This window comes from Boleophthalmus pectinirostris, unplaced genomic scaffold (assembly GCF_026225935.1).
Source record: "Boleophthalmus pectinirostris isolate CB_2022bp ecotype Guang Dong unplaced genomic scaffold, ASM2622593v1 HiC_scaffold_8, whole genome shotgun sequence".
NCBI classification, from domain to species: Eukaryota; Metazoa; Chordata; class Actinopteri; order Gobiiformes; family Gobiidae; genus Boleophthalmus; species Boleophthalmus pectinirostris.
In genome coordinates this window covers 23,201,293-23,226,650 of record NW_026571515.1, presented here as the reverse complement: position 1 = coordinate 23,226,650, position 25,358 = coordinate 23,201,293, and the positions used below count along the sequence as shown (strand labels likewise).

At 38.1% G+C, this 25,358-nt stretch overlaps 3 protein-coding genes across 5 annotated transcripts in view; 2 read left to right on the top strand and 1 right to left on the bottom strand.

The window, feature by feature from the left end:
• Positions 1-16,347, top strand: part of samd10b (sterile alpha motif domain containing 10b) — a 75,903-nt gene extending 59,556 nt beyond the window's left edge. Inside the window, exons 4-5 of the mRNA XM_020929500.2 lie at positions 7,622-7,762; positions 14,931-16,347. Coding sequence (XP_020785159.1) covers positions 7,622-7,762; positions 14,931-14,953 — 164 coding nt within the window. The 3' untranslated portion in view covers positions 14,954-16,347. The remainder of the gene's footprint in view (positions 1-7,621; positions 7,763-14,930) is intronic.
• Positions 16,348-16,656: 309 nt separating this feature from the next.
• Positions 16,657-19,290, bottom strand: LOC110164534 (piggyBac transposable element-derived protein 3-like). Its single transcript, XM_055166046.1, has 3 exons — positions 19,158-19,290; positions 18,837-18,920; positions 16,657-18,618 (listed from the first exon to the last, which is right to left on the bottom strand). The coding sequence occupies exon 3, from the start codon at positions 18,601-18,603 to the stop codon at positions 16,888-16,890; it is 1,716 nt and encodes a 571-aa protein (XP_055022021.1). The 5' UTR covers positions 18,604-18,618; positions 18,837-18,920; positions 19,158-19,290; the 3' UTR covers positions 16,657-16,887.
• Positions 19,291-20,197: 907 nt separating this feature from the next.
• Positions 20,198-25,358, top strand: part of znf512b (zinc finger protein 512B) — a 28,177-nt gene continuing 23,016 nt past the window's right edge. Inside the window, exons 1-2 of one of the 3 annotated variants that reach the window (XM_055166364.1) lie at positions 20,198-20,340; positions 23,244-23,378. In XM_055166364.1, coding sequence (XP_055022339.1) covers positions 20,316-20,340; positions 23,244-23,378 — 160 coding nt within the window. In that variant the 5' untranslated portion in view covers positions 20,198-20,315. Of the gene's footprint in view, positions 20,341-20,661; positions 20,931-21,461; positions 21,610-23,243; positions 23,379-25,358 lie in introns of those variants that run through there. The other 2 variants (XM_020929792.2, XM_055166365.1) reach the window with 2 other exon arrangements.

Here is a 25,358-nt window from a genome sequence, read left to right as displayed (position 1 = left end):
CTGAACCACTTTAACTGCAAAGTAAAGCAGTGGCTGAAACCAAACCAAGCTTGTAAACACTAAAAACATGTTTAATGTATGTCATTGTAAATATGTTGTACTGTGCTTTATGGTGTAATGTCTATTTATGTCTCTGTCTGCTTTTGTCTGTTTTATGTGAGGGACCAAGTCTGCAAATGAACCCTTGTTTAGATGGTGGATGGACATGGCATTGGTTTCTATTGTAAATATAACAATGCCCTCTGTTCTGTCCCTTTTAGACCCAGTAACACATTGTATTATAAAAATCATTTTAATATTATATATTAATATTAATTTTAGCTAAATATTACTGGCCTATAGAAAGTTGTGATGTCTGAAACCCAGCAATCTATATATTATGCAAAACATTATCTTTATTATGAGATCCAAACTGCCTCTGGTACATCATCTTATTCTTGTTTAAACACTGAATGTAGCTTTTGTGTTTCTAGTGCAAATGTGCGGTTTTGTCCTGATTCATATCAAAGAAACTATTCAAAAGCTCCACCTTTATTAACACGAAGAGAGACACGCACTGTTTTTCATCTGGGCCAAGTGACCCAGACGTAATGATAGCTTTCAAACAGTGTCAAGATAAATGCATCATAATAGTAGCGCGCTCACTGCCTCGGGATATTAATCTATGTTGTGTTGTGTCTCTTTTGTGGCATTTTCAGACTGGCCTAATTACAGTCACAGCCCATTTCAGATTATTAGAGTAACAACTGCACAATATACTGGGCGCTTGTTGCATGTGTTCATTGTAGACTGATAGCTGAATATATAGGGCAGTAGTAATCACATGGATCATCATGACTGAAGTAGGCCATGGGAGGTTGAATGTAGTCGCAATGTTTTGTAAAATTGTGTTGCAATATTTGAAAATTAAGTTTCACTAGTACAACTTTCTTTTGGTAACTGTACACATCACAATAAATTCGATATTCCAATATTACACAAACTTGACTCTTGTGAGTTTTAAGTCATTTGAGAATGTTGTTACCTCATGAAAAACAGACCTGGAGTTGTGTTTTGTTTAATTCACGCATGTTTGTTTGAGTAACTCTTTATTATTAGTCTTTGTACATCTCCAAAGCTCAGAATCCTCTGTTCCACCTTGTGATGTCATGAAGCAGTAGTTTTTAAGTTAACAGCCACATTTTACATTTTGTTCAGTAAAGATTGGCTATTCTAGGACTGAACTGAGTATTTTCTGTCTGAGAGAAGAACTCAGTCTAAATATTAAACAGGATTTGTGTGTTAAACATGTGTGAATGAAACAAAACACAGCTTTGGGTAAGTTTTTTTTATCAGGAAACAATATTATGACAAATTATAAATAGTGCAATATGACCCTAAATTTAAAGAAAACAATCACTAAATGGCCAACTGTTTTTAAGTGCCACCTCCTTAAACATGCTAAAAGTAACATCGGATATCATATCGATACATACAAATCAAGAATACACAGAGGTCTATATTCCGCTATGTTATAAATTTCAATGAGCCATGTGGCAATAGAACCCCAGTCATGGTCTAAACTCTGCCCAGCACGGCTCCCCCTGCTGGGAGCGATGGATGATGAATATGAAATTTGACATAGGGCTATCAATGTTGCCTCCAGATGTCTTGTCACAGATTGGGTCCAGCGGCTGCATCCATTTACACATCATTCATTTCCTTTATGCCCCTTAGTGTAGACTTTGTAAAGAAGAGATAGGAGACATCAGAAGAGGTGCACGCTGACACTGGAATGAGAAAGAAGCGTGGACAAATTGTGCAGTGAGTGACGACCTGACCTGGATATTTAAAGGTCCTATATTACACAAAATTGACTCTAGGGAGATGTTGTTACCTTGTTTTGTTTTGTTCACACATGTTTGAGTACACGTTTATTATCAGCCGGTCTACATCTGCAAAGCTCAGTTCCACCTTGCAATGTCACGTAGTGGTTGTTTTCAAGTTAACAGCTACCTTTTATGTTTAATTCAGTAAAGATTGCAAATTCCATGTCTGAACTTATATGTAAATGATTAAAGTGTAGGTGTGTGAAGTTTAAAAACACAGTGGAGCACTTCCAGTATTACCACAAGTGTTTTCAGGTTGAGAGAAGAACTCCTAAAGCCTAAATAAGCCTCCTAAGAACTCCTAAGCCTAAATATGCAGAATTTCTGTGTCAAAAATGTGTGACTTAAACAAAATACAGCTCAAGGTGTTTGTGATGAGGAAAGAGCATTATAACACAGATCAGAAAATAGAGTAATATAGACCCTTTAACCTTGTATCTTGTACCTGTTTGGGAAAAATATGTTTTATTCTCAAATTTTATTAAGTACCTCTTCAAAGCTATTTATCTTTTCAAACTTATAAAAAGTAAAAAAAAATATAAGGAAACATGAAAAAACATGGCTATATGACTAAATGGTTTTATTGTGCTTTTTTGTTACATCTGAAAACGCATAGAAGACTGGATTAATTAATTGACTTGACTTCATAATAAGCTAACATTTGTCACAAAATACAAAAAACTCTCATGTGCCACCAATAGTCTTTATTGTACGCATACTACAGTTTGAGAACCACTTGACCAGATAGTTTTTCTCCTAAACGTTCTTCACAGCGATTCCATCACCTTCCCTCTCCTTAAACCTCTTTTTACACTATTTTACCAGTCATTATGGGCTGAGTCTGAACAAAAACGACTCCCATTTGCCTGGAGACAATGTTAATAAGCAATTTATTTGGAGTCTAAATTGAAAGAAGCAGTGCTCTTTGTTTTCAGTGTCTCTTCTCTCCCTTTGACATGACTGCTTTGCCTACTATCTGCAGGCAATTATTAGCAGCCATATTAAGTCTGTCTACAGGGAATTGATTTGAACTCTATTCATGGGCTTTGTTTCAATTGTACAGATGCACACCAACCAAGGACAATGTTTCTAGGGCAAGATGGTTAAGCTTTTGTGTGGGTAACGAAGGTTGGAAAAAGTGAGCAACTACATCACAAAATGTAATAAGAAATTAAAACCGCCAGCAGCTATAAAGGGCCCTTGTAGTATGTAACTTGTTTAGGTCTTGAAATTGGTATTCATTTGACAGAGAAAGAATATTAATCCTAACAGATTGTGACCACACCGGCATGTCAAAGCCTGATCCCATCAGATCTCAGACGCTAAGCAATTGTCGGGCCTGGTTAGTATTTGGACCACTGGGAAAATCAGGTGCCACAGTGAGCCACTGGTGACAAAAACCTTTGTTGTGTTCTTAGGCAAGGCACTTCACCCACATTGCCTTGTATGAAGGTGAAGTGTGTGCGTGAGTGATTGTGGTGGCTGGTGGGGTCGATGGGGCAGATTGGCAGCCTCACTTTTGTCAGTCTGCTCTAGGGCAGCTGTGGCCACAATAGTATCTTATCACCACTGAGTGTGGAGTGAATGAAGAATGTTCTGTAAAGCGTTTCTGATTGTGCTATATAAAACTGTCTCATCTCATAAAAAAGGGGAATGTGTGCTCACTCATGCTTAGGTTAGCTGCAGTTGGAAACTACCATTCTCACTAACATTTTAAATGTTTTCCCAGATGTGGGAATTTGTTTACAGTAATATGTCCTATGTGCAGCACAGTCCATTATACTTGTGGTGGTCATATTGTTATGCTTCATCAGCCTATAGCTCAGAGATAATCTTTTCTTCTGTTTAGTTTAGTTTTATCAAAAGAGAAGACTGAATGATTTGTTATGTGAAAAGTACAACAATTTTCTTTTCATCTGTCTGCTGAACACAGAGCTTCATTTGATCATTTGTATTCAACAATACTTTTAGCAGAGCATTTTTCACAGATGTGTTTAAATGCAAGTACATGGATTGGGTACAGTTTTATGATTGATAGACAAAAGGTGAATTGTTTTATTTTAGTTGAATATAAAAGTAGATAAAATATGTTCCCATAAAGAGACCACCTAAGAAAATATTTGACTTTTTGAGCACTTCCAGGGAACTGTAAACCTGGACTATTCTAGGTTTAATCTTGTCTTAAAGGGCCTATATTACTCTATATTCTGAGCTGCATTATAATGTTGTATCTTCATCGCAAACATACCTGAAGTTGTTTTGTTTCATCCACACATGCTTAACTCACAAATCCTGCATATTGTTCTTTTCTCAAACAGATCACACTTTTATGATAACACAGGAAGTGCTCCATTGTGTTAAACTCCATACACCTTCAATAGAAGGATAATTTCAGCCCTGGAATTGCCAGTTTCTACTTAACTGAGCATAAGATCAAAAGTAGCTTTTACCAAAACGACCACTTCATGTTGGGGAGCCAGGGAACCTCTTTCACAAATTAACAAACATTGCAAATATGAAGTAGTTTTACATGAAGCCTGATCTCACCGGCTTGTCCATTTAGACCACATCTTGTAAAATAAGTCTAGCTACACTTGCAGTAAAAATTAAAACTTTTCCATTGTATTGATATTGTATTGCACAATATCAATCCCGTTCTCAGTCATTGGTCGCTCAGGTTTAAGCCAATTCCTTGTTATTGCCTTTTTACTTGCAGCGAGTAGAATGTAGAGTAATGTCTTGTTCGTGTTGTAAAGCCATCTAGTACTAGGTTACCAAGATACAAGGCATCAAAAGACAGGTGGAAAACAAATGAAAAAACTTTCTGCAGATGTTGATGAATCTCTGACCAATGTTCTTGGATGACCCCACATTGCCAAAAAGAAATAGAAATACCAGGTATGTTTTTGATGAAGTAACAACATTATAACTAAGTCAGTTTTGCATAATATAGAACCGTTAAGTAAACTCTAGATCTGTAGAGGAGGAGGACAGTTTGAGAAACACTGGCCTTGAGCGTCTGAATTCTTAGACCCAGTATTAGCTCTTTCTTTTATGTATTTGAAAAACTACTGATGGATCCATTCAGCCTTTTCTCATCACATTATAAAATCTGTCACGTTTATCATCAGTCTCTAGGGGTAACTTCCACTGTGCCTGCCTTTACGGCGCTCTTCCATCTTACAGCTTGTCTTATATTCATTTTTTATCAGGGCGCAGTCTGCATGTCCTTCCTGTGTCACTGAGCAGGATAGAATTTTAGCTTTGGAACTTTGTCTCTGTATGTCACATGTTAGACCAGGAATGAACTAGCTATCGCCCCAAACACTCATCATCTTTATTACTTCTCAACTAAAACCTATATAAACGCCAACTGCTTGTTTCCATGGAGATATCTTTGTTTTTCCTGAAATGTTCTACAGCATGGCATTAAACATATCCATTTCCAAAGAAGGAGGCAAGTAAGTAAAGTTACAAGTCAGATCATTGGAGAGACGACTATCCTGAGAATGTATGTTTTAAGGAATATTTGAGCAATAAAAATACTGGTAATTCACTGAATATATGACAGATATGTTTAGTGGCATACTGTGGAATATTCTAGGCACTACTGTAACATCGCCATGGAGACAGTTAGGTGGCGGACCCTCTGTCTGAAAAGTTGCATTGCACATTTAAGGGTCCTATATTACTCAAAATTGACTCAGCATTTAACCATGTTGTAATGTTATGTTATTAGGTTATTTTTTCAGACCAAGAGTTTGCTTTCATACTTGACAGTTTTACGCTCAAGTCATGGACAACAATGTGTTAAGGAATTCCGCAAATTAGAACAACTGGAATTGAAAAGGGCACATTTCCGTAACCATCTCTAATTCAACTTGCGTTTCCAGGACCGGGGAATTATATCACCCAGCCTGGACCTCAAAAATCCCATCCCAACCCAGAATGCGGAGAAAATTGTAAAAGGAGCACGCCTCGCACTGCTGAAAGAGAGAACAGAGAAGGCAGACGGGCAACAAAACGCAAAGTAGATCAGGAACAACTCAAATCAGCCATCTCTGACCACATCTAAAAGAGAGAACCACATTCTGGACTGGGACGGAGCAAACATCATTAGGACAGAGGAAAACAAACTCCCTCACTGGATTAAAGAGGCAATTGAAATAGAAACATGCCCACGGGACTATAAACCGAAACAAGGGGGCTTTCTCACACATGGGATACTGTCCTGAGGAAGTTGAACTGCAGATGGTACTGTCGTCCTGCCTCCACCGGTAGGAAGACAGCGCCAAAACCAGTTTAAATCAGCTGAACGTACACATCACAGCAACACCACGTGACTCTGATGAAGACTGCTAGTGAGCAGTCCAAACTGTCAGGTTTGAAAACAAACTCTTGGTCTGAAAAAATAACTTAATATCATGAATTATCAGAAGACCAAATGAACCTTATTGGACTATGCTACACTTATCTCATCAAAAAACAGACCTGGAGTTTAGTTTCATTCACTCATGATTGAGTAATTCTTTATTATTAGACTGTCTACATCTCTAAAGTTCAAAATGCTCTGTTTTAAATTGTGATGTAGTGGAGATTGACAATTCCAGGGCTGCCAAATGAGTCTAGTGAAGGTGCATGGAGTTTAAAAACACAGTAGAGCTCTTCCTGTATTACCACATGACATCACAAGGTGTTTTCTGTTTGAGAGAAGATAACATCCTCAGTATGCAGGGTTTGTGTGTTAAACATGTGTGAATGAAACAAAACACAACTCCAAGTCTGTTTTTGATGAGGAAATGAGGAAAAATTAAGACATTTTAACACAGACCAGAAAACAGTAATAATAAGGTGCACTTCAATACCCCTTAGGCTAATTTGTCCTCTACATTTGACCTTTTAATGCGACCAGAACTTTTCAGGAGGTGTTTCAGTATCTCACTTCTACTAGTTGCAGTTCCAGATTAGAATCAGGAGTCGTATGAAATTCACTGAAATAACATCTGATATGTAAATGTTATGGTAATGTCTGTATGTTTGTGATTTGCATTGTGGATCCTAATTAACACTAGTCCCTCTGGTTACACATATTAAAAAAAAACTGCAGTGTAATAAAATGATTTGCTGGGAGGAAATGGTGAGTGAACAGGATAATACAGACAGGCCTGTATGAGTAATGAGTGTAATTATGGAGCGGGTGGTGCACAGGTATGATGGATTCAGTTCTGCCTGCCCTGGTGAAGGACACTGCTCTCCGGCCTGTCTTACTGAGTGTCTATGGCTGGTGTTGTGGAGCTCGGCCTCGCTGTTAATGCAGTTTTCTCTGGGTAATGGTATGTTAAATGTGAGAGTCCCAGGGTTAACAGTTAAAATGTGTTGTAAAACGCATCCATAGAAAAACAGCCTATCCCCAAGCAATACGAATGAGGCAGTTATAGAGGGGGGATTCTCATAAGAAGCAGTGCGCAGAGGATGTGAAGAAATGTTTGGGTTTGCAGAACATAAGGATTACTTGACCTTTGCTGTGAAAATGGCAAATGTAAGATGTTCTACTACACAGTCTAGTATTCGTAGTGCTTGTATTCCAGAAATGGTAGAAGCATATTTGTCTTAGTTTTGTTTTTTCTGATATATGAATGGTATTGCTTTTTGCTTTTTTCAGTCATGAGCCTAACAACATCTACACCCCCTCTTCCTTTCTTTCTTTTTATGTTCTCTCTCCAGTTTTATAATATATATCTTGTGTGTTGCAGGGCGAGCGTTGCTTCGGTTAAATGGCGAGAAGTTGGAAAGAATGGGGATAGTTCAGGAGACCCTCAGACAGGAAGTCCTACAACAAGTCCTACAACTGCAAGTGCGAGAAGAAGTCCGCAACCTCCAGCTCCTTAGCAGAAGTGAGTGAACATGTGTCAGTGATATAGAAACTCGACCTAAAATGTTGATTCTGCATTTCATCTAAAGCCCAGCACGTGCAGACAATCATTAGTCAGTGCTAGTGCAGCCTCCACAGCTCAGTGAGGGAATTCTGGAGGTTCCGAGCTTTCACATGAGCCATGGCCTGTCCATATGCTGAGAATAAGAAAAACTGTGTCCTCTATCTCCAGGATAAGACACTGGCAATTCAGTTTTAGTTGTGGTTGCAGTAAGGCAAGGCAAGGCAAGGCAAGTTTATTTGTTAGCACAATTTACACAAAGTAATTGTGCTTTTGAAATACATTAAAATCATAAAAAAACAAATCAAAACATAAATAATCATGAAGATTAAAATTAAAAAAGAGAGACATAAATTGGAGAGAACCCTTTTTAAAACTGTAAGAGTGCTGCATAGAGTTCCTTTAAGGTTTTGTCACTTCTAATGAAATGTTAACTAAAGGTCAGAATTTGCAAGACTATATATATATTTGCTCTATACAAGTAATCAATGTATTACTTGAGGAAATGTTTTATTGTGTGGACCAAATGACTTAATGGAAGAAACAAAACACAAAAGCAGAAGTGTAAGTCTAAAGTGAGTTTGTCTGGCCCCATGCTGCCTGCTGTGACAGACGTGGGCTGGAACACTCAGGTGCACTTATTCGTGTGGGGTTGTATAGGGCTGTATTGATGTGAACTGTTGATTTGAGGCCCCTGCCTCTGAATGATGCCTTCTCTAAACACTTTTACGGCCGACCATCAATACAACAGTGCTGTTCATCACAGCTGACCTACATTCACTCAACCACACCATTTGTTCAGGAGTTTAAGGAGTTTTTCAACAGTGAACTAAAACAAAAATGTTTGTAGAATATTGCTGAAGAAAATAAAATTATTGTACAAATGCAATTTTGTGACTAAAGGTGTTTTCTGAGTCCATTCTGAGGACCTTTAATCATTCAAATTATATAATATTTAGTTTTAAACTGTTAATTGTTATGCCAATGGTCCTGACTTTTCATCATTCTTTAACCCATGGATAACTACTTCTACTATTAGCATTTTTTTATTTCTACCATGGCACCTTGTTACCTCATAACTGCTGCTTGTTTGCTACAAATGTAAAAGATCATCTACTTGATTGAAAAGGTTTTAAAAAATGTATCAAAAAGTTAACAATTACTCTTTGATTTTGAATATTGCAATCTAGTCATCAAATACACTTTTTCTCAATATTCTGAATTCAGACATTTCATGAAACAGTAATCTTGAAAAACATATGAGTCTTAGTCTTTATCTGAGTGATTCTCTTTGACACAAGGGCCCTGCAGATGATTGTGAGCTCGACCGATGCATTTTTTTTTTTTTCTTTTTTTTCGTGTGTCTTGATGGAGCGAGAGCTCTTCAATCACAGCTCACATTCACACAGAAAATGAAGTGGTTTCTCTGCAGTCAGACTGATTAATGTTTTGAGAAATCTGATTGATAGAAATTGTACAAACAACTTCAATTTTTCAACTGTTCTTACATACCTTTTGGATATCTGTGACAGTTCAAAGATTGTGAAAACATAGGGTGTAGAATTATAGATTGGTGAAATAAGTGTACTTTAAAGCAGCACCAGGCAGCTTTTCTGATAAAGGGTCTGCTACCTACTTGTCTCCATGGAGATGTTATTGCTTTACCTGGAATGTTCCATGGTATGACATTAAACATATCCATCTTGCATTTATTGATTACGAGTGTTTCTATTGCTCAAAAATACACTAATAACTTCAGTGAATGGGGCGACTCTCCACAGATCTGAACTGTAATGTAGCGTAATGCTGTAACCTGCTTGTCTCCCTTGTGATAGGTAGGTTTAATGCATACCATGAAACATTCTAGACAAAGCAATAACATCTCCATGGAGAGAAGCTGGTGGCTGACTCTCCACTAGAAACATTACACATTGCACCTTTAAATTAGCCGGCAATATAAGAAAGCGCTGTCACTTTGAAATAATGTTATAAGTAGAAGAGTAAAGGTTTCCAGCATAATTACTATAGCGAAGTTAAAATTCTCACAACAAATTCATTACACATTTGTCATTCACTTTTTACTGAAAAACACCATGAATACAAATGCTTAAACCCAATCTGTTTTGCCTGTTAATTTATTTATCCATTTTGCTAGAGGTAATCAATTTACCAGATTACAGCATTAGTAATAACAATGACATTTGGCTAATCAGGTGTTTTGCATGAGGTTAACCTGGAATGAACCACAAGTTGGAACAAAATTGAGCGGTGAGGGAAAATAATTAAATTGCTGTAGGACACTTCTATTAAAAGTGCAATGCAAATGTAATTTACCAGTCGAGCAGGCGCAGACTTTAGTGCGATGAGGGCAGGTTAATTTGCTGGCCCCATCTCACAGCTGAGGTTCACAGGGTTGGAGGGGAAGTGGAGGTGACAATGAAATGTGAAGTGAAGGCCGGAGCAGAGAAACAGCTACACACTGGACACGCTCAAAATATAGTGCACCGCCACATGACTCCTATTGGCTGATGAAAAACACTTGGGAACACCATAGACTGTAGGAAGAAGTGGACTAAGGGAGTGTGACGTCCCCCACAGTGTTCACCTCCAGTCAAATGAAGCTCATGAGGCGAACGGTTATGGGGCAAATGTGGAATCTAATTCCATATTAGGAATAGGAATTAAATTACAGACAAAATACTGAAATAATAACACCAGTTTAATACACAGATCCTGCATATTTAGATTTATCTCAAACAGAAAATACTATGTTTCACCTTGTGACGTCATGTAGTAATACAAGAAATGCTTCACTGTGTTTTTAAACTACATACACCTTAACTAAAATCATTTGGATAATGTAAGCTCTGGAATAGTTAACCTTTATTAATCAAAAGGTAAAAATGTAGCTGTTAACTTGAACAATACTACTTCATGACATCACAAGGTGGAACAGAGCATATTGAGCTTGTAGCTTTGGAGATGTAGACAGACTCAGTAATAAATGTTTGAATAAATAATTATTCAAACATTTGTGAATGAAACAGAACACAACTCCTGGTATGTTTTTGAGGAGGTAACAACATTATAACATGGCTCAAAGCTCACAAGAGTCAATTTCACGTAATATAGAACCTTTAATTTCTCTTTACATCATGAATAACTTACATTATCATGCCACACATCTGTTCCTTCATTCCAGCCTCGTACTTAACACTTGTATTCAGTTGAGTGATTCTCTGATACATTTAAAATGTAAGTGTGCTCAGTCTCCATGTTGGCTGTTAAACATGATTTATCTCTCAAAGATCAGACAAAAATTAAATATTGATTTCTCAGTAACTTTTTACCCTCTTTTGAGAAGAGGGGGTGAAAATAGACATCAAGGATTTAGATCTTAGATGTTGGCACTATTTGACATATCAGGCTTTCTCAAATTTCTAGTGCGTTGAGCATCAAACTGTCCCACCTTGTTTAATACAGAATAAGTTATCAAATGAATAATCTATTTCATTCATTTCTTGTGTTGCGCTCTAATCAAATAAATCTAAAATCTTCTTTACATTACCCCAATATTCCTTCACTCCATCACATTTGAAGGGAGTTTGGTGTCCACAGTTTACTAGCTGCTATTCTGTCTATTGCCTTATGATATCCTATGAGTTATTTAACTTAAAAGTGTGAGGTCCGCCATTTGCTTGTCTCCGTGGTGATGTTATTACTTTCCCTAGCATGTTCCACAGTATGGCAAACAAAAAACATCTTGTATGTATTCAATTACAGATGTTTTTATTTCTCAAACTACTACAAAAGCATGCATTATTACTGTGAGAGAGTCCACTTCTTCATAGATCTGACTTGTAACTTGGCCTGCTGGTCTCCATGGAGATAGTTAAATTCAATTCCATACTGTAGAACAGGGGTGTCAAACTCATTTTGGTCCGGGGGCCGTATCCAACCTACTTTGATCCCAAAGGGGCCGGATCAGAAAACTCACGGCATATAAACCCCAAAAATAAATTCAAATATTTGTGCAGAGAAACACAAATCTATTACAGAAATCTTTTTTAACTGATGAACTCTTTCTTTTACAAAATATTATAGTATTATGAACAACCTGAAACTTTAAGAAAAATGTAATTTTTTTAACATGAACTTGTTTAACATTAACTTGTATAAATAGGAATAAGTTAATTTTTCTTGGAAAATCCTGCACTCGGCTCCACTTTTCTCATGTTGGACATTTTGCTGATGAGGGTGTTACGGTCAACAGTCAAAACGATCGTCCTTTAAGAGCGTTTGGAAAGAGATAAGTCTTCATTTGTGCTGCTCTGGTGGGAGGGGCCACGCACAGAGACGCTGGAGACGCTTATATGCTCAGCACCGCAGAAAATTACCAATATTTTAATAGAAAATATAATTAAAATATTTTAGTAGAAAATCAGACGAGGGCCAGATTAAAGGTCTTGGAGGGCCGGATCTGGCCTCGGGGCCGCATGTTTGACACCTGTGCTGTAGAACATTTCAGGAAAAAAAAAAAACATGGGAGAAAAAAAAAAAAAAAACACTTTTCTGGTAGAGGGTTCATCACTGGCAGTGATTAACCTGAAAAGTGCATCTTTAAGTCAGTACTAACAGAATTCTGGCAGCTAAACAGGGCAATACTTTAACTTCCCAACAAAATACATAGATTATGTTTTTTGGATGTTTGGCATTGAATAAAATAGCCAGATTTCTGTGATAGTGACTCAAACAAAGGTAAAGGAGGATAGCAGGGAGAGAGGGAGGACAGTTTACTGTATTGTGCTCTGTGATGCTAATGTTGTGCCTGGGACCGAGCCAGTATAATAGCATTTCACACTCAGCGCAAAATCACATTAGTTTTGTTTCAGACAGATTGTATAAAATTGTCTTCTTCACACCATAAAATCAAATACAGTTAAAACATCTGTTAGAGTGAGAATGAGATCAGACTTCACATTATCTTCATGCTTTTATTTATCAATGTATTTTGAGCAATCATTTTTGTTAAACCCAAACTTTTCACACAGAGTGCACACACATAAACTTGTCCAGTAACTTATTTGTCAGTATTACTAAATTAAATATGTAATTCTTTATTAATATGCATTACACATTAACTGTACAGTAACTCCGTTTGTTAACTGATCTGAAGGTTGGTGGTAAAAATCCCACTGTCGATTTCATCATTGGTTGAGTGTTCAGAACTGCTGACCAACAGGTTGGAGGTGCGATTCCAGCTCCCACAGAGGCATACACTGGTGTGGTGTATGAATGTCTTTGTGCATGGATGAGTGATTCCTTAATAGAGCTGGGTATCATTAAGAAGTTGCCGATACGATACATATTTTGATACATAGGCTACGATACGATACAGGCCTCGATACAGTGAGCTTTTGTTTCGATACTATATATTACAAATCGATTTGATATGATTCAATAAAAAATAAAGGCTAAATCATGATACTAAAAGTCTTTGTTAAACCACTTCTTGTGCAAAGTTCATATGAAACATAAACATTTTACTCATCAAAACAGTGAAAATGTCAAATATGTTGCATAAACAATTTTCCTTCCTGTAAACAAGCAACAAAACTGTAGATGTAACAAAATAATTTAGTAAAATATACCAAAAAATACCCTTGGTGATATATCAATACAGCGGCCCCCGATATCAATATTGTATCATCATATTAAACAATACAATTCATCGATATTTTTGCACGCCCATATTCCTTAATGTAACTTTATGTGCTTTATTCATAGTACAGTATTTCAGAAACTTTATTAATCAATTAAAGCAGCAATAATTTGTATATATTTTCTAGCCCTTTTACTCAAGGGACTACAGCTTTTGTTGAAGGAGACAATAAATCATACTGTGTGTGTATCGTAAGGAATCATTTTGACTATATATTTAGTTTAATATATCACTATTGCTATGGCAACATATTTATCAGCCAGGCACAACATGCTGTTAGTCCAATATAAGATCAGCTAAAAAAGTTTGGTTGTCAGTGCTTATTCAACCTCTTAATGTTAGCTAATACATGCATGAAATACAGGCAAACTTATGTCAAGCCTGCATCTTCGTGTCATTATCTTGATCTCTATTTGAAAGAACAGATGCGACCAGGTGGTTTCCCTGACAGCCAGTCACCAAGCACACCACTACCAGGCTGTTGGCATTTTAGCTTTAAACCCATGTCTCCCAATAGCAAAAGCACCAGCTGTTTCTAAACGTGACAGATTTAAAATGACATGGGACAACCTGCACGATGGTGGGGCATATGAGCGAAGGGGCCATTGATATGAGGCTTGGACATTATGAGAGTAGTGATTCTCTCTAGTGTTATCCTCTGTGGAGCGGTGCAGACAAGAATGAGAATGAGGCAACCGTTCCTGTTTTTATTCTCTGTATCGTGCTTGCTATGTATTTCCTATTATAATTTGGCGCATTTGAGGCAGCCCCATGGTAATATGGGTCAGCGTCTAAATCAAGAAGTCCACTCTCCAATGGAAATGATCATCTTTGTGTGCTTAAAGGTTTAAGTCATGTACTGTAGCGCCTAGTTACTTCTAATTACCACTGAGAGCAGATGGGAGCATACAAACACATCTTTTGATGAAATATTGATGTGCTCTGAAGGAAGAAAGGAGTGACTTTATAAAGATATAGCAGCATCTACAGGCAGAAGTGTGCACCCCCGTTGAGCCCTCACTTTCAGAGCTGTCCAGATGTTCCTGCTGCAGTCACTGTAGGCTTTAGGCTAAAGAAGACAACATCCTCTCATTCAACACAAATAGTCTGGAATATGCTTAGCCTACTACACTGCAAATATCTATCTTATAATACAAACAAAAACTAATAATAAACTAATACTTGACTAATGACAGTGCTGTCATTTTTAAATCATTTTATAGCTGCAATGCAATATCTTTCATTACAATGTATATGAAGAATTGATTTTCCTTAATGTGTTTCAGTATTGTGCACATGAACACATTTTATCATGTGTTAACCTGCACAGGTGATTCATAAGGGGTGGGGGGTTGGGGGGGTTGGGAATGTACACACTCATGAACATTTTCTGTTTTTTTTCTGTAGCTTCTTTTGGAAACTTCTCGTAGCTGTGCTTGGCAGCCCTGTCCTCATCCACATCACAACATAGATCTGTGGGAGCCTGAAGACACTGCTGTCCCAAAACAGGAGCAAGAGACTGGACCAGGGTTAGGATCACACCAACCAGTCCAGAGGATTCTCATTCACCTCAGACAAGACTCTTCAGACCCAGAGGCTGTAATAGGCCAATATGCTCAATATCAACTATAGCTAATTCCTTTGTCAACTTTTGTTTGTTTTTGTCTGGTTGTCTTAAATACAAATATCTATAGTAAATACATTCTCCAGTGCAGTCACATTCACACAGTATCATTTCTCAAATGTGTAAGAAGTCAACACAAAACTATTTTTGACAATAAATTTCAAATACAGACTGGTATTTCCTGGATATTTACAGTGCTAATTAGTGGGTAATTCCTGAACCAATAATTACTGCTTAGAAAGTAGCCTATAGATCAGTGATATTATATTAAGTGTTGTTTTTGTAAAAAAAATTCAACTATCGTTAACCTGGATGCAGTAGACTTTGAATGGTTTTATCAGACTAATTAAAAACCAATAACCCAATATACACTGTAAATCTGTAAAGACAGTAACTGTAGCTTTTAGGGAGATATTCCAAATGAATGACAATACTTGTAGCAATAGTTCTTAAGTAAAAGGTTAAACTTGGTATTTTATATTCTACTCTATGGTAGAATGGGTTAGTGACATACATGGAAGCACAGTGCTATGTTCAATCAAATTAGTCAATTAATGCATGTAATTTATAACAAAACATGCAGCTTTAATATTTTTCTATTTTTTATGTTTAGCCTAAATTGGACTTTCAGGGGATACCTCTGATCCAAGACACAGCATACCTGTAGAAGTAGAAATACATCATAAAAACATATAACAGCACATTTCACCCTGTAGTTGCTGAAAATCTGCGGAGCCTCAGAATACATTGCATATAGCACATTGTATTTGGAAAGGGTACATATACGTTTATTCAAACAAATGCAGCCTCTGCTGTATTTTTATGTCTTTCTGTCCCCTGTGACACACTGTGATTTCAAATGCGTGGATCCACAAAGCATGACAGCTCCAGAGACAGAATCAGCACAGACAGGATGTTTGATGTAACTGTAGGCAGCAGACAGCTCTGTGAGGGCCATTAGGACACAAAAATATAAATAAGCAACTAAACTTCCCTTTTGTCATGATTTATTTGAAGTACTGTGAGTAAAGACTTTTACCTGGGAGAAAAGTCACTGTACTGTTTTGGATTACTTGATGTTTTTGTATATTTGACAAAAGTATCTGGTGAGTGTTGGATTGTTTAAAATAATGGAAATGTTTAAAATAATGGACAATGTGAATTAATGTTTTCTTTGTACATATTAAAATGTATGAAAAACTGAACTATGCTGCTTGTCAGTCACATACTGACCAACATTGACATCTCACATATTTTAATATGAGAACACTGGCCTCTCTGACTTGGCCCAGGATAAGGTAGAACACATTTGATGGATGGCTGTTATTAGTGTGTGTTAGGTGGTGGGAAAAAAGCCATTTTCCTTTTTTAAAAAAATTGTTGTTGACCCAAAGGCTTTTAGGACAGCTACAGCATGAAACGGGGTGAAAGAGGATTGAGACATTCGGCAAATGGTCGAAGTGATACGACATATGTGCCAGCACAGAAACAATGTAATAAGTCAAAACACCATGTAGCCAACATGTCCTGTAATCAGCTCAGACAATTTTTTTTTGTTTTTTTCCAATTGTTCATATTGTTTACTGTTAAATCCAGTGAAAGTTATACATTTCAATAATACAAACACAGATCTTCTACTTAGTCTACAGAAGACAATTTTATGTTGTTTTGTAGCCACTTCTGAAGAAAGCAACAGTATAAATAACAAGAAGTCACAATACAAAAAAGGTTGAAAAGGTCTTACTCATGAAACTCTCTAAAGCAGTTCTTCCTCTTGTTGAGGCACAAGTGAACGTTGCACTTTATACATTTACAGACAGTTAGACCCTTACAGTTGGGACGTTTGCAGCGCTGTCGTACACTCTCCATCACAGGCCAGTGTCCCACAGAGTCTGAGCGCACTTCCTGTGTGGGGATAGCCTTAGTGGCACCTCGCTGTTTCTTCTTTTCAAACTCTCTCTCTATTTCTGAAAAGGGTTGACCACTTCTCTTCCTGGTCAGGTCCTTCCCTTGTAGACAAAGTGCCTGTGCAATTGATGTTCTAAAATCAAGGAAGTCCTTCTGCATCTTTTTGGGAACATTAAGAGATTCACAGTCACGCTGATATAGGAGCCAGCTGTTCACAATGACCATATTCATGAAATAAAAAAAGAACCTATGATAGAACTTTTTGGACTTTATCTGAATAGGAAAGTTGGAAATGAGTGCTTCAAGAGCATTCACACCACCTTTAAACTGGTTATAGATGCTGATAATGTGTGGGCATTTTATTGAAATATTCTTTTTTAACTTCCTGTGAGATCTTTCCACTTGACAAACTGGCTGGGCACTGGCAAATGTGCTGGCAACTATTTGCCCTCTATTGTTAAACCATTTGACAGCTCTGATTTCCACACTTTGGATAACAACCTTTTTCTCCTCGAAAGACCCTCGTCCCTTCTTCTTCATGACACCGTCCTTGCTGAAATTGCAGCCAGGCAGCCGACTTTGCTTCATTGCCCCAAGTGCTAGTATCCCCTTATTTGCAAGTACAACAAGTAAATCCAAGGAAGAAAAGCGGGAGTCGAAAAACAGTAAGTGGTTGGCAGAACTAGGAATGATTTGGGCAAACTTAAGCACCACATTTCCTTTTGCCCCCCGGTCCGGTTCCCCAGGGAGAGGATCAGAGTAGCCTGTGTATATGTCAAAAGAATGCACCAGGCCCTTTGTGTCACAAAGCACAAAGACTTTGTATCCCCATTTGAATGTTTTTTTGGAAAGGTAGTGCTTTAGATTAGTTTTTCCTTTGAAAGGCACTATAAGCTCATGAATAGACAACAGTTGGTCTTGTGGCAAAACATGAAATTTTTTGAGGAGTGAATCAATCAGTGGCCGGATTTTATAAAGCTTATCATTGTTGGATGCCATGTTGCTGTTGTCATTGAAATGAATAAATTCCTTGATTTCTTCCCATCTGCCTCTGGACATTATATCAGCCACCTGTGCCACACGGCATTCAGCGGACCAGTACAGCCGTGACCGTGGTAACTGAAAGACACTCATGTACAAAACTGCCCCAAGAAACTGCTCCAGTTCATTTTGATCCATATTAAGAGTACGTTGTTTTTGCTGAAAACAAAAAAGATTACTTTGCTGTACAATATGCTTCAAAAGATCGGCATCAAAAAAGTCTCTAAAATACTGAACGGGCTGCCTGATTTCATCAGCATGAGACAGAGCCCTTCCCCAAACTGGGAAGTCTTTAGCAGAGTTCTGTTGTGGTACAGTTTCCCACTGAATATCTCTACTCCCGGCAGTGCAACTTGGGCTAGCAGGTGCAGTGTGGTCTTCATCAGTGCTTTCATCTTCACACAAAAGATTCCCTCCATCACTGTCCTCACTGTCACTGAGGGCACTGTCGTCACTATCCAAAGGTGGGATCAAGGCAGAGCCATCGCAGGCTGATGATCTATTCATTTATAGTAACTAAACCTGAAAAAAACATGGCATAATTAAAATATAAATCACTCACATACAGCATGTTTTATACCAAAATTTAAAAAATAAAAATTTATAAAAATAAAAACATTACAAGGCATTGTGTTTTATTTGTGTATTTTTCCATGTCATTAAAAAGGCTCAGTAATTGGCATTCCATTCCAGAGGTATAAACTTGTGCGTTTTGCTGTATGCAAGAAATAAAGACTTACTCATCAAACCAGTCCGCAGGCCTGCAGAATCACGTGGGTAATCATCTACCACAATGGCAGCGACTTTGGCTTCAGTGGCCACTTCTGTGGGATGTAAACAGCCCAATTTTAAAGACGAAAGCCAGGAAATAAAGGGGATAAATCATCGTGGAGATCACAAAAATGTACAGGAATAGAAGTAGAAGAAGAAATAAAAGTATAACAATGAACATGAACATATTTTAAGTGTGCATAACAACAAACAGGAGAGTCAGGGCCTTCCTCTTGGATCTGTCTTTATCTCTAGTCTCTAAGGTTTTATCCAAGTAGAAAAGAACTTACCTGTAATATCGATAATCCAAAGTTAAACGGCAAAAACCATTATTGTGGTCCGCGGAGCTAGCACTACAGCTTCCTCACCACACCACATGACATACACCTTCATGTCCGACCGCTAGATGGCGTGAAAGACCTGGCAGTATCGTTGGTTTAGAACAAACTGCAACAGGAGTAGTTTGTTCCAATCAATCAGAGGTAAGCCTTTTGCACTTCTGTTACTTATTTAAAGGTGCGCTGTGTACCTTTTCTAATGATGGGTCCACCACTGACTGTCTACGTGGTGATTTTATGCTTTGCCGTAAATGTTGCACTGTATGGCAAATAACTTATCTATCTTTTAGGGCTGTCTCTTCACAGATTTGACATGTAACTTAACTCACTTGTTTCCATGGCGATATATAATTTTAATGTCATAGTGTGGAACAGTCCAGGCAAAGGAATAACATATCCATATCATGTGGTAACAAGGTGGCAGACCCTCCACCGGAAAAATTACATAATTCACCTTTAATTACAAACTCATTGTTTATGCATTGTCTTCCACTTAAGTCATGGTTGTTCTCGGTTTTGCCTGTTTAACACTGTTTTAAACACAGCTTGGCAGTGATAATGGCTACTTTGGATTCATCACACAATTGTAATTAAGTTTGTAAAAGTTTATATGTGATACAGTAAATGTTGAATAACACTAACGGAGTAAGTGGGGTGCTGTAAGTTAGGCACTGGTCTATCAACTAGACCCAGCTTTAACTCACCTCATCTAGACTACGTAAAAACACTGTGTAGTTAAATGATTGACTGTGATTGATTCTGGTGATTCATGCAAGGTACATATGATATTTATAAATTCCTCAGGATTTTAGGATATTGCAATATTAAGTATGCAAAGCAACGCAAAAATAAGCATACACTTCCCTCTAGTGGTAAATTAGACACACTGTCGGGGCCCTCGCTGGTGCTCTTAACACCAGATGACATCATGGATTTGCATGGCTGCACAAATAGAAAATTTTAGGTCATGACTGGCACCAATCAAACGCGGTTCGGTCCTTTTTTTTATCTGAATGGATGGGGTGGAAATCATGTCTCTTATTTTTTTCAAGGGATAGTAAATGACCCGCTGAAGAAAACTAGGCTATATGGTCAAATCAATAGCCTAATATGTGTCAGAAGATAATTAAAACAGGTAATGAGTATAAATACCACACATTGTATAATTTGTTCACTTATCACAGCTTTCCAAAATGTTATTATTGCTACGGCTTGTAACTTGCAATTTTGACCTTGAATTAAAGGACTATTTAGCATGATGGCAAAACTAAGTATTCTAATTAAGGTCCGTCAGCAACTATCCAAATGCCTTTACGCACCTGACTTTACGCACCACCTAAATGTTTAACTCTAGTTTTCTGAATTTGGCGATACTGATTTAACCAGGAATACACGAGGGACTGGTCTATCCACAGCAGCAGCAAAATACTTAAAGTGTGTTGATTTAGGGAATTGAACTCTGACCAATTTCGTCAGGGGCGAGGGAGAGTCGTAACGTCGTCGTGCGTAGCAGCTTCAATACCGGTAGACTATGTAGCGGATTTATTAAAGAAAATCATAGTCCCTAATACGCTCTATAAAGATATTAATAACGCGAGAGTTTGCAAGTTGCCTCAAGACTGTAGTTGGAACTGTCAAAGGTGGAGTGGATACGCGCATGAGCCTACTGTACCACTGTACGCGGCCGCTGGGAAATATCCGTTGAAAAAACGCAATAATCCCGAGGTAAGGAGCAGAGAACGTGTCGCCTCTGATCGTGAATTAATGGCTTTATCTTATTTTCCATCGCTGTGTTTTCTTTTACCCTAACCAACCGTGCTGTCGTCGTCGAAAATACTGCTCTAAACATATTTTTGTGCCTCCCTTCAGCTCCAGCCAGCGTACGGATTTTTTCTATTCCTCCTTCGTAATAAAGTCGCCATTTTGCTTCACTGCCTATATAAACCATTTCGTATTCTATTATCCTTTCTTGAAGGAGCTTGGACGTGTCTGTGTTTCGCGTTATTTTTGACATTTGTGGAGTGCAAACGAGAAGACAGAGGTTGGAAAAGTGCCTCGTGGTTTACATATTAATGCTGGAAAGGAGGGGGCGAGCCCATTAGCAACTGGGATTATGGTCAAAGTATCCAAGGCTGTTTTTAATGGGTACACTACATTGTGATTAGTCTCGGCTCTCTTGTCTTCCGCCTCGTTGTCGTCTACAGAGTGGGGTACGGGACGAGTTTCCTCTGTGCCTTTAGCCCCAAAGCCGCTGTGACCGCTCCTTGACGCACAGCAGGTGCCAGTGCCATGTAACATAACATTGGTGGAATAAACGCCCACTTAGGTGCCGTCTCGTGACCCTTTGCACCATCACGTGGGTGACCCGAGGGCACCCAGACCATCGCACTAAGCCTGTGCCCGGGTAGGTGTGGCCGAGCGAGACAAACAAACTAGTGAACTCTTTTCTGATGGACACTACATTTCCCAATGACTTAGTTGCTAAACTAGGGATTAGCTTTAATCAGACGGACAGTCAGATGATGATGTTTTCTCTTGGTCTAGTTTAGTTGCTGAAGAAGTGGAGGGAGACACCAGGCGAATGGAAACGTAACAGTGCCAGAGGTTTCGCACTTTAAAGTTTTGTGTAATAAACATGTAACGCCTCGCGTATAAACTGTTTGACCTGTCTTGTTTGCTTGTTAGCCCCGTGCCTTTGTTTGCATATTATTGTAACCTTATTTGCATACAGCCTGACTTTGGAGCCTTGTCAACTCTGAAATCATTTGTGTTAAAATGAACATATGATATGACTACTCTATCACTGACAAACAAGCCAGTCTCCACAGAATAGCGTGGTGTGTAAATTGATAGTGTGACTCCCCGCTGCGTGGCCCTCTGTGTGGTTTAATTCATTACTGGTGAACAGGGTATGTTGTTGACTTGCAAATAACATCACTTAACATTATTAGCAGTTTTCATCTTTCAGCTCCGTTCATACACATGTTCATCACTGGGACAGAAGCAACCAGCATGTTGTTTTCTCTTGTAGTGGTACTGTACTTGGGTAAACTTGGCTTTATTAAAAACTGAGACTGTGACAGCACCTGCATCTCATTCACCTTCTGTGTAATGGGCAGAGCATGGAGTTGCTGTGTAGTCTGTGAGTGTATTGATTTTGAACTGAAACATAGAAGGTCGCAGCCTCATTACCACTGCAGATGATTTGTGTCACTGTGATAATCTAACCTTCAGACCAATACGCCTAATGGCCAACTTGTTCCAACGGCACTGTAAGAAACATGAAATCTATTTCTAATGTTGTTTTTACAAATAGAGGGTCTGTATGCATTGAACAAAGATTAATGTGTTGACTCCCGCTCTACAAAATTATTACTGAAACTCATATAGCTGGTTGACTTAAGGCATGACCTGCATCAGTAAGTCGACTAAAGGGAGCTCTCAAATTTGAGTATAATTTGACCATATATCAGGCACTCATAAGATGCAACACCTATGCACTGAGAAAAGTACTCGTTATAGCTTATTTGTGTCAACAAGGAGAAAAAAAACTCCTGAAACTACAGCTAATGCATGGCATGTCTTTTCCTTTTTAGTATTCTGCACATGAATTCATAAATAGTTGACCATTATTTAGGGATCCACCAATCCAATACTGGTATCAGATATTGGTGGAAAAACTAAAAAAATTCCGATATCAGCTTCCAAATATTGGCTCAGATGACATACTGGTGGGACTTATAAATTGATGTAAGGAGACTATTTACTAACATATTTTTATCAGTTTTGTCTTATTTTATTTTTGGAAATTAGGAAATAAATATTGTTATTAGCCTCTGCCCCGGTATCGGTTAATATCAACAGTTACTTAATGTAAGGATGCACCGACGCAGCGTTTTTTAGTTCCGATACCTACTCTGATACTATAGCTTTAAGTTTGGTTGGCTAAGATCCCAACAACAGAATGTTAAATTAATTTACTCTAAGTAGCCTTGGAATCTTGTAACATATTTGTATATATCTGCTCTTCTTTTGCAGCCATGGAAATCCCTGGTGGCCCGAGGTTTGGGAAGCTGTCCTCTCCGGGGCTGCCAAGAGCTCGGCCCTTTAAGCCTGGACCGCAGCAGGACACAGTGAAAGCCACGCCAGCCCCCGAAACCAACAACAAACACAGTGAGTGACATGTGTCAGAGTGATCACATAGTACACATGGCCACATGTCTGTATAGTCTTCAATATGGTCCAGTAATCATGAAAACATACACATCCTTGCAGTTAAAGTTGCATAGTGCTTTATGCATTATCACTGATGATGCTCATAGAGATACAGTACCAACCACCGGCCTTTTGAACTAAAGTATATTTTATAGTCTATTATTGCATCTTATCAAACATACTAAAAGTAATGCGACCCATAAAATAAACATGAAATAAATTCACAGTGTATTAGCCAAATGTAACCAAGAGTTGTAATAGGACTATGGAGTTAAGATTACATTTAGAAAATGTTCTTCATCAAGATTTGGTTAGCAGTAGCAGTAGCTCACATCTTACAGTAAAGTGTTTCCTTCATTTAAGGCCATGCCCTATAGATTTGCATGTTTGGGTTTGTTTCTGTGGATAGATTCTAAGCAAAACAGTCACTATTCTAGGATATGGCCATTCATTTCTCTACTTCAGTTTGGTCAAATGTAAACCTGAATGTAATTTTATCTTTGAAATGAACAGATAAAGTGATAGGAAATGTATTACTTGGATAATCATTTACTTTCTGTTGTTAAGTTAGAGCCATTTCTTGTAGCTTGTTTTCAGACTGCCCAACCACCAACGCTTGGTAGGCATTGGCAAGTACAAGGACAAAATGTTTAGAACCCTATTACTTAATGCATTCATGTACTTCATTGTGGTGTAAAAGATTATCATTGGGCTTTTATACTACATTATTACATGGGTATTAAAAAGCAAAAAACTACACTTACATGCAAAATCCTTTTTTTATTGCTCAACTGAAGAGGCTGTAGCTGCATCACACCTTGATGAATAGAAATGTTTGGCTTGGATTCAGGAACCTGTTTCTCTGGACTTGTTGGATCTTTATCAGTTACTATATCTACAAAAAGGGAGTATTTCCTTTCACCGGCTCCAACTGTCACCCTTCTCATAATCCTTTGCCCTATCTGTGTGATTCCCTCTTTGTGTAGGAAGTTCTGTTCACCATGTCTGCACTAAAGACAGCTCCCAGCACCATTTGATTGCTTACGATAAGGATCTACATTCCTCTACATTATAGCAGCAAAATTCTCCCATTTGGCTGGAAACTGGCTCTCATCTGGCGCACTACCAGGGGTTTTCCTGCTTTAGTGGAGGCTTAGCTGGTCTCTCTGCCAGGAGGACTGGGATGTGTCTTTGTCAAAATTCTCATTACCAACCACTATTAATTTCAACCATTTTCTGTAAATCTTTTTTTATTTCTATACAAGTAGAGAATTTGGCTACAGGAAGTTACAAACCACTGTGCTCTAACGGCGAGTCCCATGCTCAAATAATTTGTGAATGCTTCATTACAAAGCTCCTGTTGCTTATGTTGCCAAATCTATAAGCCACTGATTGTACACTGGTAGGAAGCAGATGGTCTGCTTGCAGTCACTTTCATAAAAATAAGGCCAACTTACAAACCAACGCCTCTTTAAAAGAGAGAGAAAAATGGGCAAATCTGAAACCCCCTAAAAATAGACTGGGATGTGCCAGGAATGACATTCATTCATTACAAATACCAAAAAAAGAAATACTAACTCTTCATTTTAAATTCCTGAATCATATACTTATACACTAAAACAAAGCATCCAGTTTGGTAGACTCACTGTGCATGATTTTCACTGCACTGCACATCTCATTATAATATAAGTCATGTTGTTATCTTTCCTCATTTTCTGAGGTGAAGAATGTATGACCTGGAATAAGTGATGCAATAGAGAAAATCCAGTCTGTCTGTGTGGTGTTAGCGAGTTCTTGAAATTCCTCTCTTTTATTGGAGGAAACTGAGACGCTGACTACAAATGAGCTCTGTGGTTTATCCTTGAGTGTAATTGGTGTGGGTTGTCAAGTCGCCACACCAGAGAAACAGGAGAGGATTTGGTGTCACTGCTCATTCAC